The 13,815-nt window shown below is 39.2% G+C and overlaps 1 protein-coding gene across 6 annotated transcripts in view; it reads left to right on the top strand.

Annotated features, from left to right (window-relative positions):
- Slc8a1 (solute carrier family 8 member A1) overlaps window positions 1-13,815 on the top strand; it is a 356,468-nt gene that overhangs the window by 305,580 nt on the left and 37,073 nt on the right. For all 6 annotated transcript variants that reach the window (XM_076832590.2, XM_076832589.2, XM_076832593.2 and 3 more), the window contains 2 exons: window positions 4,124-4,254; window positions 8,353-8,452. In XM_076832590.2, coding sequence (XP_076688705.1) covers window positions 4,124-4,254; window positions 8,353-8,452 — 231 coding nt within the window. The remainder of the gene's footprint in view (window positions 1-4,123; window positions 4,255-8,352; window positions 8,453-13,815) is intronic.

Genomic DNA, 13,815 nt, shown 5'->3' with positions numbered 1-13,815 from the left:
CCTCAGGTATAGATCTCTATTATGAGATAGACCATGTGGGCTGTGTTGTTTTCTACAAAAGGATGCCTACTTGCACCCCTTCACCTCACAGTGGTTCTGCTTCAAAATACACCTCGAACCAGGAAGCATTAGAAGCAGCTTTTTATAATTTTGTTTTTCCTAGATCTTGGACCTATTAGCTTTTATTATTAATTGCTTGTAAAATCAACCACTCAAGATAAGAGAGATTCTCTCACTGGTAATTTTATCACAGAATTGTTTTACTGACTTTTAACAGTGGTAGCTAATTATGCATTTTATCTTTATATTGTTTGGGTTGGTTAGGAACTATGGTGTTAATGTAATTTATTTCCAACTTCTGGATAAAATATGGTGAGGTTTAAAAGTCTACATGTATATATAGAGAAGACAGGAGAGAGAGAGAGAGATAATTAATTTTCTCTAAGAAACAAAACTAAGACCAAAGCACGTTATCACTTGGTGTAAGTGAGGAAATAAGCTGGCCCTGACTACACTAAAATGAGCTGGTTTGGGTCCAGTGCTCCAAGTGGAAAGGAAACAAACATTATAGTTGACCCAAGGGGCAGAGGGAACTTTTTCCTACTCAATAAAAAGTATCTAAACTGAGGACACTTAAAAAAAAAAAAAAAAGAATCAGCTCTCTTCTTTGCCAATGTCAAAAATCTAGACCATAAGTAGTAATCAGTATCATTGCAGATCAATGATGGAATTTATCCAGCTGACATATCAATTATGCATAAATATAACTATACCTTCAATGTTTATGATACTTAGCAAGTGAAAACAGCCCTGACCTTTCCATGATGCTGTGCACTTGTACCTTGACTTCTGCTTGCCCAGAATGCACCTCCTCACCCCATTGCCTCTTGGCCATGCTTACCATTACTTCTACCTGGCAAGCTTCAAGGCCAATTTCAATCAAACTTTCCTGAAGCCTGAAGCCTTCCCTGACTCCCTCAGGCAGCTAATCACACCTCCTACCCTGGTCCCTCAGCCCTTACCATACAGTACCAGAAGTTGTTCATCTATATGCCTCTCTTCCCACTACACCATAAGTTTCTGGAAGATGGGAGGTTGATGTGGAGGACTACAGCAGGGCTGACATATTGTAAGAGTGCAATGAAATGTGTTAAAAGAATAAATGTGATCCATATTTTTATGGATAGAGCAAATAAAATGTTTTACTAATGGAGAGACTCACAACAAATACTTATTCAGAACCTACTACATTGCATACATTGTATAGACCCTGGAGGATGTAAAAATGATTCAAGAAGAAATGAAACACATTGTTCTCACTCAGAAAGCCTGCACGCTGGATATTTGTATATAAAAGTAATTAAAAATTAAAAAGAGCATATGAGAGTATTCAGGTTCTGTATACACAATGAATATTAAAGAATTAATTAAAGGTTCATGTGGTCATGGCTAAAACCCCAGTTGTCAGTTGGAGGATATTTCATGGAAGAAAAGGAATGCTTTTGAAAGAAGAGTAGGATTTAAGTAGATAGATATAGGAAAGCCTTTCTAGGTATATTGATAATGGAATAAAAGTACAGTTTGTTTTAAGAATGTAGGAAATGAGAGAGACCCAGTGCCTTAACTTTGCTTTTGGTTAGTATGAAATATGCTAAGACAGTATTTTCTAAATTTCTGTCATTCTAATAAATTTTTCCCTTCGGTTGCATACCAACTATGCTGTTATTGACTTAATGAAATTGTTTGAAATTGCCTCATGTTTTACTTACTAAATTTGCTTTAAAAGAAAACTTTAAGTCAATAGCATAAGGAGAACTATCAGTCATTTCCATAAATACAAAGTAAAATTTTACAATGGAAAAAATGCTGTTAAATTCTAGCTAGATACTATATTCTCTGTCTTAAAACGCTAGAAACCCAAATGCTGGGAATAGTTACAGACCTAAGAGAATCAAACTAAGCATATATTTATAATTAGAAGGGCTGAGGATTACTGATAAAGTATCTTTTTACTCACTCAATTTCATTTACTCCCGTGTCTATTTATTTAATACCTCATGTTCCAAATCAGTTTCATTTTGTGGAGTGCTACACTAAACCATTCTACCACATCACCTTGCTTTCATAATTTCTCCGTTTTTTTATGCATAAGTTATCTTTAGTCCTATCAAAAGCAACTTGTCATTTATAAGTAAACTATAGAAAATAAGGCCACAATAAATATTCTCCCCCAATAACTTTGTATTCAAATAGATATCCAAGTCATAAATTTTCTTGTAAGGAAATAGGTCCTTGTCAACATAAGTCTTTCATACATCTGTGTTGAGCCAAGGTTTTGAACAAAGGCACTAATATAACCTGCTGCTATAAACAATACCAATGGTCCAAGGATCAGAAAGTCATGGGAATCAAAATATGTTTGATTTGAGCACTGGATACATTGAACTTCTCTTAGCTCAGTCAACCCTCTTGACTAGACACACTTAGTTTCACAAAGACAAGTCTTGATATCCCCTCCCCCAGAACCGTTTGCTTTTCCTTGGATCACAATATCCCTGTGCTGATACAAAAAAAAAAAAATACCACTTACAGTTAAAATTAATTCTTTCTTGTTCCTTTTCTTTGCCTCTGCTAATGGTCAACAGCTTCTGCTCAGTCAGAAATCACTCATTTTAAGTCTTCATCTGATTTCTTTGACATCCTGTAATCACTGGGGATAGGAATGTGGATTTGAAAAATATCATTTATATACACTAAAGAATTCATTGATACACTGCATTCTGCTCCTGCCTTCCGTTTGTTTTGACACTTGAAATATAAAATGCTGGCAGTTCATTTGGCACATTTTTCTCCTACCTTTGCAAGAAGTAACTGGTCTAGGGACCATTCTCTGCAACAATTGGAGCTACTGCACCAGTATTCTTGAGCAGAGAGGAAGCCATGAGTCTTCAGAGGGAGTAGGAGGTACAGACCCTTTCAGAAGCTGATGTCTAAATGCAAATACAAGAGTTCTGGGCAAGAAGTCCCTCCTTTATATATAACTCCTGAGACCACAGACTCCTATTACAGGCAATTTTTCTGGGTGTCCTAGAGGTGAGGCATTAGGGCTGAGGTCTTTCCATATCACCACTGCTACTTCCCTGGAGATGACGTTCATTCCTCTTGACATGAGAGGAAGTAGCCTATCCTGTTCCAGCATCCTGAACCTAAAGGATAAGGATGATTAAAGGGCTAGTGTTTGTCCTCCACATGTACGTAGCCTTTTCAGTCCAGGATTGGTCCTCATGTCCTTGATGCAGAGAGAGTCAACTACGAGCTTCCCCTCATTAATGGTCTCTTGGTTCCATTAACATTTCCTCAGCACCCACTAGCCTATCCTGGAGTGTAAGCTACATGGTAGTTTTGGAAATAATCAAGCTCACGTGGTGAGTCTTAACTCCCAAAAAGGCCTCACCCTCACCCTCCCTGTTTACTTTAAGATTAACATGGTCAAGGTTTTCCTAACACATTTGCACCAGAGAGAAAGCACTGGAGCCCATGCATCTCACGGAAGCATGGAATGGATGTTGTGCTGCTTAATTTGTGACAGAGGCTCTTGGCTAGTGAGAGGCTAAGCTCAAAATTTTCTTTCCATCCTCTCTTTGGCCCTGGGGTATTTTCTGTTGCCTCTAGAAAGTGGAGAAGAGAAAGCCAAATTTCTCCATCCCAGGGTTACTCTAGGACTTTTAGTTGTGGGTGTTTCCCTTTGGTCACATGCAGAAGGAATGTGTACAAAGAGCCAGCTGAGCCAGCACCACAGAGAACAGCTGGGTGATTCCCGGAGCATAGACAATGTGCAGGCAGGGTCTTTCTCAGTGACATGCCCCTCTGTGTTACTTTTCTTCATCTGCACTTTTGCCTGAGCTTAGACACTGGGACATAATCACCTGCTGTCGGAGTGATGTGTTGCCCAGTTGCCAAGCATCTGTCCAGTCCTCCCCTCCAGCTTCAGGATCTTACCCAAGGGACTTTTAGTAGGTTGATAGGGCTTCCTTCCTCCCTCCTTGGTTTTCTTGTAGCAGGATCCAGGGATTTCCAAACAAAAAGGAGCACATTGTTCACTGTCCTGCCTTCCTTTCCCCAGAGGAATGTGATGACAAACAGCCGCTGACCAGCAAAGAGGAAGAGGAAAGGCGCATTGCCGAGCTGGGACGGCCCATCTTAGGAGAGCACACCAAGCTGGAGGTGATCATTGAAGAGTCCTATGAGTTCAAGGTATGCCCACCCTGGAGGCCTGCTCACCTGGGAACACGGCGGTTCACAGTGTTGGCCCTGCTGTAAGATGCATCTAGAGGGAGATTGAGATGTGATTTCGGGGACTGGATCATTCATTGAAAGACCTTTAGAGCCAATTGGAATTATGGAGTTAGTAGGGAACCAGGAGTCCCTGTAGACTCCAAGCAGCCTCAGAGCCAGGGCCCCACAGATGGTATCCATCCCTGCACAGGGTCAGAGATGCCCCAGAGAAAAGGTTTTGTCTGAGGGAATAACAAGGAGGACATAAAGGTGGATACCAAGAGACTGTTAAGATGGGAGAAAGCTAATGAATCTGTCAGAAGCAAAGTGTTGACATTGCTGAAAATTAAGAGGCTTTTGCTTAGAGGTGGATTGTAATATTTCTATGTAACTTCCCACTGACAAGCTCTCATTCACATCTAGTCGCCCTCTTCAGCCAGGGAATATGTTAGCACAGTCAACATACTGAAGTTATAGTGCCTGCAGCCACAGATTTTATAGTTGAGCTGATAAAATTGGGTCCCCAATTTTCTGGATGATGGAAGTCATTCAGAAATTAATATATGGATTTTGGAGTGGGCTTAAAACTTGGAGGTGAAACTCCCTGACAATCACCAAACTACTTCCTCAACCCCACATCACCTCCTTTTCCTTCTCACCCACAGTCCTAACCTCTCAGAAGATCACAAGTGGAACCACTGTCACATCTACTGTGGGATATGAAGAGTTGCATCCCTTCTCTTCAATTCCAGAATTACAAACCCTGAGCAGAGCAGTTTTATCCCTAATTTTTTTCAAAAACAGATTGTTTCTGCTCAAAAAATCAGGAAAAAAAAAAGATTACCAAAAGAGATAATCTATCCACCAACTTAGAAACCTCAGTATTTTATCTAGATTTTTTAATATAGAGGCCTCTTTTCCTTTAGCTGATTTCCTTAATTACTTTTTTTTCCTATGAAAAAATTAAAATCTTTTATCTTGAATACAGTGGCTGGAATTCTATAGGCTTAATACAACCAGACTTTACACTGGGAACTTATTTGGTACAGAATTTTTTTTTATTTCCTTAATTACTTTTAATTTTGGTTCACAAATTGAGGTGGCTGAGAGGAAACAGGTATAAAGAAATTCTTAAAATGTAAAAAAAAAAAAAATGTAGTTAAGCCAGGTATGGTAACATATGCCTGTGATTCCAGTGACTTGGGAGGCTGAGCAGGTAGATCGCAAGTTCAAGGCCAACCTCAGCAATTTAGGAATAAAAGCTAATAATAATAAAAAGTGCTGGGGATGCAGCTCAGTACCACAATAAAGGGAAAACAAAGCAATTAAACTTTCTTCTTCAGGTCAGTGATAATCTGTTAGGACTTCCTTTCACTCATTTTCATAGAAAGGGGACAGGAATAAACTCTAGAGCCAATGCTTTCTAGACTTGACTCAGATCATCAGAGCCCATCACATATGATCTGGAACTTGGCTCATTGCAAATCCATGAGTGGAACATGCACAAGTTTCCTGTAGGGGATGGAAGTATAGTTAAGTGGTAGAGCATAGGCCTACCATGCACAAGGTTTTGGGTTCAATCCCCAGCACCTTGTGTCTAGGTGTGTTCAACTTTTTTCTTCCTCATGCACCTTCTTTTCATCTGGTTCTATTTGCTGTAGCAGAGATTCTGTGGGTTGGCATTTCTGGAGCAAATTTGTCCCGAACCATGCCAAATTTTTCATGGGGAATTGTATGTTCTCTCCCTTATGGAACAGTACCCAACTGTTCCCTTTCATGTACCCATGACAGAAAGAGCAATCATAGTCACTTCCCTTAGGAAGTGTTGGGTTGGGTGAGTCTCCCAGGAAGCAAAGTTTTCTTGGGTCCAAATCCCTCTCTGGTCACCACTCCAACAATCTGAGCATTGGAAAGTACCCTCAACCTCTTTACATAATTCGGGTTCTTTGGTGTACTTATCCTCTTAGAATATCTTCAACACACTATTTCCTCTCATTTCCTCCAAATTCATCAATACAGTTACCATTGACATCTAAAAGTCACCTTGGGGGCATGTTTCTGAAGCACCCTCAGGTATCAATTTTGATATTATATTATTTATTCAAGAATTTAGTTTCCCCAGATCATAGCCAAAAAACATGTTTGAGATTCCCAGAACTGTATTAGAACTCCAAGTCTGAGTGACATTTCACAATATCCCCTGTGCTTTGACCACTGAGTTCTTACTACTATTTGTAACTAAGAGCATGACTTTACTGACACCCATTGGTGAGGGTGAGGTTTTCACCATCTCTCAAAAGTCTAGTGCAGTAAAGAGCTTATCCCTGGCATGTAGGATCTCCCCAGGTAAAAATGGACAGCAATGTTAAGATTGGTTTATCTTAAACTTTTATTCTTTGGCAGGTATTTTTGTGAGGAAGTCTGTGTCCAACATCAGAGCAGTTTATCTGTTCAATTGTTTATCTTCCAGGTGATGGGTTTCTTCCCTTTAGTTTTAGCACAAAGGGCTGCTTTGGAGAGACCTTCCCCATGTTTCCATTACATGTAGGAAAAATCAAGGTCATTTCTTGTTTCATTCTATCCAACACTGGGAATTGGCATCGACCAAGATGCTCTGAGTGCTTGATGAGATGTGGCTGAGTTGAGAGAGAAAAGACAGACACTTGTCATGTGCTCCAAGTTATTGTACCCAAGAGCAGTGACTATTACAGCTGTTATCGGGGCACCAGCAGTTCTAGACATAAGGCTAGAAGCTGAAAGGTCACCACCCTAAGGACAACCAGTCTAGCCAAGAATAACATTACAAATACAGAGTGAGCCAGCTGGAGATGGGCTCTTTCATGTTTATTATATTCTCAATGCTTCAAGTCAGTTCCAATGACTCTCCTTGGATTAACATGCTTGATATATAAATTGGCTTTGGCCTCCCATACAGATCCCTCAGATTACGTTTTCTTCACTCCCAGTTAGCTGATAATATGTTCTCTCTCCAACCATAATTAGTTCAGGTACACTGTATTGACCATGTACAGATTTTGACCTAAGACAAATAATACATGTTTTCTGCCTCCTTGCAATTAGTGGAAATTCGAGGATGCTCTGACAGTAAGTGTGGATGCTTGGTAGACTAGTCAATGTAGTAGATTCTCTGAGAAGAGCAGCCTCAATGTCTTGGAAATGCCCCTTTTCCTGTAGTTGCCATGATTTGTGGTAGCGCTTTGAGTGCATCTGCTTAGTTTTCTTGTGAACGCTTGGCTGCACCTGTTGTTACAATAACTAAATTTAGAAAACTAGATAGTACTAATTGTACAAAATTAAGTACTTTGAAAGTTCTAAAGAAAAATAAAGGGCATGTAGCACAGCACTAGTAAAACAGGGGAATTCTTTGCAGGGTTATTAGCAATGTGCCCTAACCCTTAAGAAGGGATCTTTGCTTGTCTTACTTTTCTTGTTTGTAACAGGAATGGAGTGAGAGTGGAATTCTCTACTAGCCACAAGGCTGACCAAACTAGTAGCCAAAAAAAAAGAAAAAAGAAATCTATTTATTAATGACAATGCAGCAAGCAACCTGAGACTCTTGTTATGTGGCTGCATTTCACTGATAAACAAAAGAACAAGATTAAGTCTTTGGTTTCAGAATCTGTCAATCAATTCTGTTGTTTACAGATATATATATAATGCTGAGCAAAGACTATATTAATTTAGTTGCAGACAACACCCTACAGACAAAGCCAGCAGAGAAGCCAGTTCACTAAGCATTCAAGGGGAATGGATAGGCCTTTGCAACAGCTACTATTCTAAACACTGAGGCTATTTTTCATTGGCCATTAGTCAGTGACGGAGGCTTGTGTGTGCTGCAAAGAAGTTTCCATTTCAGAATGTTTCCAAGAAAAGACCATGCTTGTTTGCATAATCATAAAAGTGTTTGAAAAGAAAAGTATTTGATATCAATACTGTTGTTCTGTGCCTAACATCTGCTACCCTTTACATAACTCTGAGGTTTCCAACAAGGTCTTAGATTTCCTCAGGTCCTAACAAGCCCAGCAGTTATTATATTATTCCTTTCCCCCTTTCTAGAGTACTGTGGACAAACTCATTAAGAAGACAAACCTGGCCCTAGTGGTGGGGACAAACAGCTGGAGAGAACAGTTCATTGAAGCCATCACTGTCAGTGCTGGTGAGTGCCTTTCTCTGCAAATTGTAAGTTAAAATGGCCAACCTGAGTGGAGTCTTTCTACTATGCCATTTAGTCTATGGCAAAGCACCAAAGGTGGTAGGATCAAGAGAAATAAACGTATTTTTTGCATGAATGCATCTTTTGTACATGAAATTAGCCTATCTAGGTGAAGCAAATGGGTTTGGACATGCCACTCTTCTCCATCTAACCTGAATCATTCTCTCTGGAAATAGACAATCTATATGTAAAGCCTTTTGTGTCTCTGATTCACTGATAGCCAATCACAGAGCTATGTCTGGAAAATTCCCAGAAAGCAGCACAAAGTGGGCAAGTGAAGGTCAGGAAAAAAAGTAAACTCATAGAAGCAAAAGACATTAAGACACTCTTACCACTACCATCTGCATCATTTTACAATCTCTTCCACAACGTTTAACAAATAAGCTTTTTACACTGGCTCCAAAAGTGCAAATAAAAACACATTCTGTTTCTTTCTGTACAAGCAAAGCACAGAGTTTTATTAGGAAAATCCTGCAAAAAAAAATGAAGTGTTTTTCAAACTCAGGGACTCAGAAACCGGAGGAAATGACATACAAAAAGAAGTGTCTTCTTCCTGTACTGTGAAATCTTGTTCACTCTCTGGGTAACTATATAAATAGAGAGGCAAGTCCCTCTTGAAAAAGTCATGAAAGCAGCACTACCCTGGGATTTTTTTTTTCCTTGCTTTTCAGTTCCTTCACTGGTTCTTTCTTTAAAGATCCCCACAGACTCATCTTCCACTGTTGCCGTGGATGAACATAGCTAGAGTTTCCTAAACAGTGATTCCCAAGCAGTAAAAATGGAAACAGCGTCACGAGCAGTTGGGCCTTGACTTGTAGCACAACCTCCTCTCTCCAATCTGCCATAATATAATTTGACAGATCTCCCAAATACAGTGGCAACAGAGGGTGGTATAAAAAGATAAAAAATGAGCTAAATGCACATTTATTCGTAGTGCTGTTTGTAATCACACTGAGGTTTCTTGCAATTGAGCATACAATGGGAATGCATGAACATTAAATGATAAATAACTGCTTAGGAGAGTGGATTTGGAATTTCCACTGAAGCTGTACTAGAAGGAGTGGGAAACTCCCTCTATACAGCTTATATCATTCTATAAATCTAAGATTAGCATCTGAAGCATGAGCTATCCTCCCTCTTCACAGAGAGAACAGGCAAAACTGCTGATGAGATCAATAGAAGAAAACATTAAAAATAGCCAAATTGTTTTATGGGCTTTGACATATTAGAATTGAAACATTAAAGGCAGTGTAAGCCTTATAGTGAACTATTTCTAACAGCTTCTGGATTTCCTTTGACTGCAGATACATAAGCATTTTGTACAATAGCCAGGTACTGGTCTTCATTCATTCTTTTTTTCTATGTGTCCTTCATTGCTCTTGGTGTGGGGTAACAGTGGATGAAACAGGAATATTCCTGTACCGAGTGGAGCTTACATTCTAATGAATCAGATGGCAAATAAGACAAATAAGTTAAAGTGGTTGGTGAGCTTGTCATGGAGAACGTAGAGCCTAAGGCCAAAGACAGGAAGTGCGTGCGTGGGCTTGGGTTTTAGATACGTGGCCAAGCTGATTCCATCAATTTCAGGACCAATATGCTTTTCTAGCAGTGGAATGGTGTTTTTTGGTTTTTTTTTTTTGTTGGTTCAATCACACATTTTTGAAACTCACAGGAACCACAGCAAACCACAGCAGTGGGAAAGGGCGGTTTTGAACAGTGAATGAGATTATGCCACCAACAAGACCAAAACTGGGGCATTTGCATCTGGTCAGAACAGAGCCACAATTATGGAGATGTTAATGCTTCATTCCTTGCAAGAGATGGATTTTGGTTTGCGAACACTTTCATATAGTATGTGGAATTAAATCTTCTCAAAACGCCCCAAGGCGGATGTTGTGATTAACCTGACTGCCAAGAGGGAAGCATCTGAGTCTTGCAGATGTGGCATGGCTTTGGAAGGGAGCTCGAACCCTAGAGAGAAATTTCAAAGTGAGGAAAATTGCTCACCACCTCTGCCTCAGTGACACAGATTGGCTTTTGTCCCCTCTTCTGGTGCCATGGTGTCATCATTCCATGGTGGGTCTAGCTCCTAACCAAATCTTTTTAAAGGACTGTTAATAAATGAAATGCAGAACCTCTCAGGCTTTCTTATTTGTTATACAACATAATGTGTTTTATGTTTCTAAATGACTTCTTGGAGATAAGACATACTATTCAGAAATTTGTAGGTTGCTGGTTAGATTGACCTTATTTACAATTGTGAGACAGAAACTAACAGAAAAACAGACACATAGTTTATAGGCACTAAATTACATTAAATTACATGAAAGGCAGTTTTTTTAAAAAAAATCTCATTGTTTGTCATTAGGATTAAATTTAAGTGTGTAAAGAATGCTAATACTCTTAGGCTGTTAAACAGACCCCCAAAAATTGTAAAACACCATTTATTGATGACAGAATTTCATTGGATTTTTAACATTTCATGGCTAAATAGTTGAGAAACGGGAAGATTTGCCTTATTAAAAATATTAAATTGCCTTTGAAGGGCTCTACTGAGAGGTTTTTTCCTAAGTAATTTTCTGTGCAAAATTGAGTCCGTATATCTTGCTAAACAAAAGTAATAATTTCGTAAGTAGGGTTTTGCTTCACTTCTGCACTAACTATATTCAAACTATTTTCAAGATAACCCCTGGAAATTTTATTCCCCTGTTTTTCTTGAATTTCATAGCTCAGTACCTGGGCCTCCTATGACCATAATGTTTCTGTGATCCAAGTACTTATAGTTCAATATTTGAAGACTTAAAGGACTTATGAGACTCCAGAGATTAGGAAGGGATTAAACAGTCATGTCCCAGCAATTCCCCTTCTGTTGCTTCCCGGTTGAATACCAGGAGCAGTGGTGTGTGGCAGTTAAATGGCTGTCAAAAACTTGCAAGGCAAGCCCTAAAACCAGGTGCTTTTAGGATATGTCAGCACATGCACTTTTTAATGAAGCTAGCACTTACTGCCCATTCAGTTTGAGTTTTTCCCAATTTCTTCTTCTTCCTTGTATCTCCCCTAGGGCAGAATGGGTGGGTTGACCTTAAGAAATCATGTGCCAGCTGCAACACAAAGCAAAACAGGTGTGTCAGAGCAGAGGGCAAACATCAGCTGGGTAAAGACAGCCAGGATGCCAATGCCAGTTCCACACCACCATGTTGTTACTCTTCACAACAGCCTTGGGTCAAAGTAAGGTGAAGGAAAGAGTGGTTGCCAGGCTGTCTTGGAAAAAAGATGGGGATCTCTGTTCCATCCCTCCTGGGGTGACTCTGAGCAGATTATTTCCCCACAAGGTCTCAGTTCCCTCTTCTGTAAAGTGGAGATGAGTATGCGTCACTCAGTCACTCACGGAGTTGCCATAATACTCATTGAGACAATGCCAGCTTTCACAAGGGCCATCTCGATTTTTGGCCATTTATTCAATTTTTCTGAATTTTAGATTTATCATCAACATAATGGGCTAGACTGAACTAGGTTCACTCTAAGATACATCTAGTATGGCAATTCAGGGCTCTTTCCCTGAAGCATCCCTGAGGGCATTGGGTCCTATGGTCCAAAATTGATGGTTGGGAGACAAACATATATATCAAAGATTATGCAATAAAATAACATCCAAATTTGTTTAAATGCAGTTAATTCAACTTACTAAGAGCCAAGTGGCTACAAACATAATGGTTGACCTATTTTTGTTTCCTGGTGAGTACTCTAGGTACCATTTTGTAAATAAGAATACTGAGATTCAGAAAAACAATGTAACTTGCTCAAGAAGCAAAACAGGTAAGGGGCAGTGCTAGGGTAAAGATCGACCCAGAACTCTGTCCAGTGTGAAGAGTGCACTAGCTTGTTGTGCCTGGGGCCTAAGCACACATACCAAAACACACAAAGGTGTAGAACATATGTATACACACAGACATGCATGCATTTGTGCAAACACATGTGAAAACACAGAGGGCCACATACAAATGCACACAAACACAATATAGAGATATACACATACACAGGCTCATGAAGACACAGATACACAAAACACATGCACACAGACACAGAGACATGTGCATGCACCTCAAATGGCATCTTTTTGTTTTAGATATTTAAACTGTAGCTTGAAATATAAAGATTTTTTTTCCTTAATATTTGTTATTTCCTTATATTCTCCTTTGCAGTTCCTGGGGGAGGATGCTAGTCAGTTCCCTAAAGAACAAAGGGAAGTGTTTGTTTTCCCAGTTACATCCACAGCTTCTCTTGCCTCATAATTTCTGACATCTTTTTTCAAAGAAAGTCAATATAGTACTCTTTCCTTTACTTAATAATTTTAAACACCTAGCACTAAAGATTTTTCTTAAAAATCTTTTCCTTTTGACATAGATTTTGTGAAACTGACATAAAGATAAAAATACTTAAAAGTAGAAAAAATAAAAACCTCTTTGCAGTCACGGTTCTGTCTCTTGGCATAACTTTTGGCCACGTATTTAATTTTTCTGAATTTTAGATTATCATCAGCATAATGGGCTAGGCTGGACTAGGTTCACTCTAAGATACCATCTAGTATCCATGTTTCATCCCATCATGAGAAGCCCAGAGGGACTTCCAAAATGTCTTTGTGAATTTGGAAATATATCTGCTGCTAGAAGTTATGTCAAGTCTTCCAAACCAGAGTAGAATCGATGCCCAGATTCTTCTATAAGTTCTTGGTATTTCCCTATGATATGATTAGTTGTCTAGGGAAGTTTCTTCAGGTTTAGAATCACTGGTGAGCTTAATCAAATAGGTATAAAGGTTGAACAGCAATCCTTAGAAACAGAAGATGGTCAACACTGCTGCCATCCAACTTAGCTCCCAATCCTTCATTCAACATTCAGCTAAAAATTCACATTCTTTGTGTGAGAAAGAGTCTGTATATAAATCACTTAATTTTCAAAACTTATATATTAGAATCTTTGGCTTCTCTGGATACTTGAGTTTAAATTGTCAAAGAGCCACACCAACTAGTTGTGTGGCTCTGGACATGTCCTCTGAGCTTACCTGCGAATTGGGAGGACTGAAATATACAGCCTTGTAAGTTGTCTTTGGGACACAGACATATCAAAAGAAGGACATGGAAATATAAAAGGGTCCTCTAAAAGACCCTTCATTTTCAGCATTAAAATGTCAAACTTGCATGGCACTGCTATATCAAATTAATTTGGGATATCTGCCTTAGAGTGTGCTAGATAAATTGTATAATTACAAACACTTAGCAAAAGCTCATTTAAGCCATCTGAAATGAC

This window comes from Callospermophilus lateralis, chromosome 14, assembly GCF_048772815.1.
Source record: "Callospermophilus lateralis isolate mCalLat2 chromosome 14, mCalLat2.hap1, whole genome shotgun sequence".
NCBI lineage: Eukaryota > Metazoa > Chordata > Mammalia > Rodentia > Sciuridae > Callospermophilus > Callospermophilus lateralis.
This window is presented reverse-complemented; position numbering and strand designations above follow the sequence as displayed.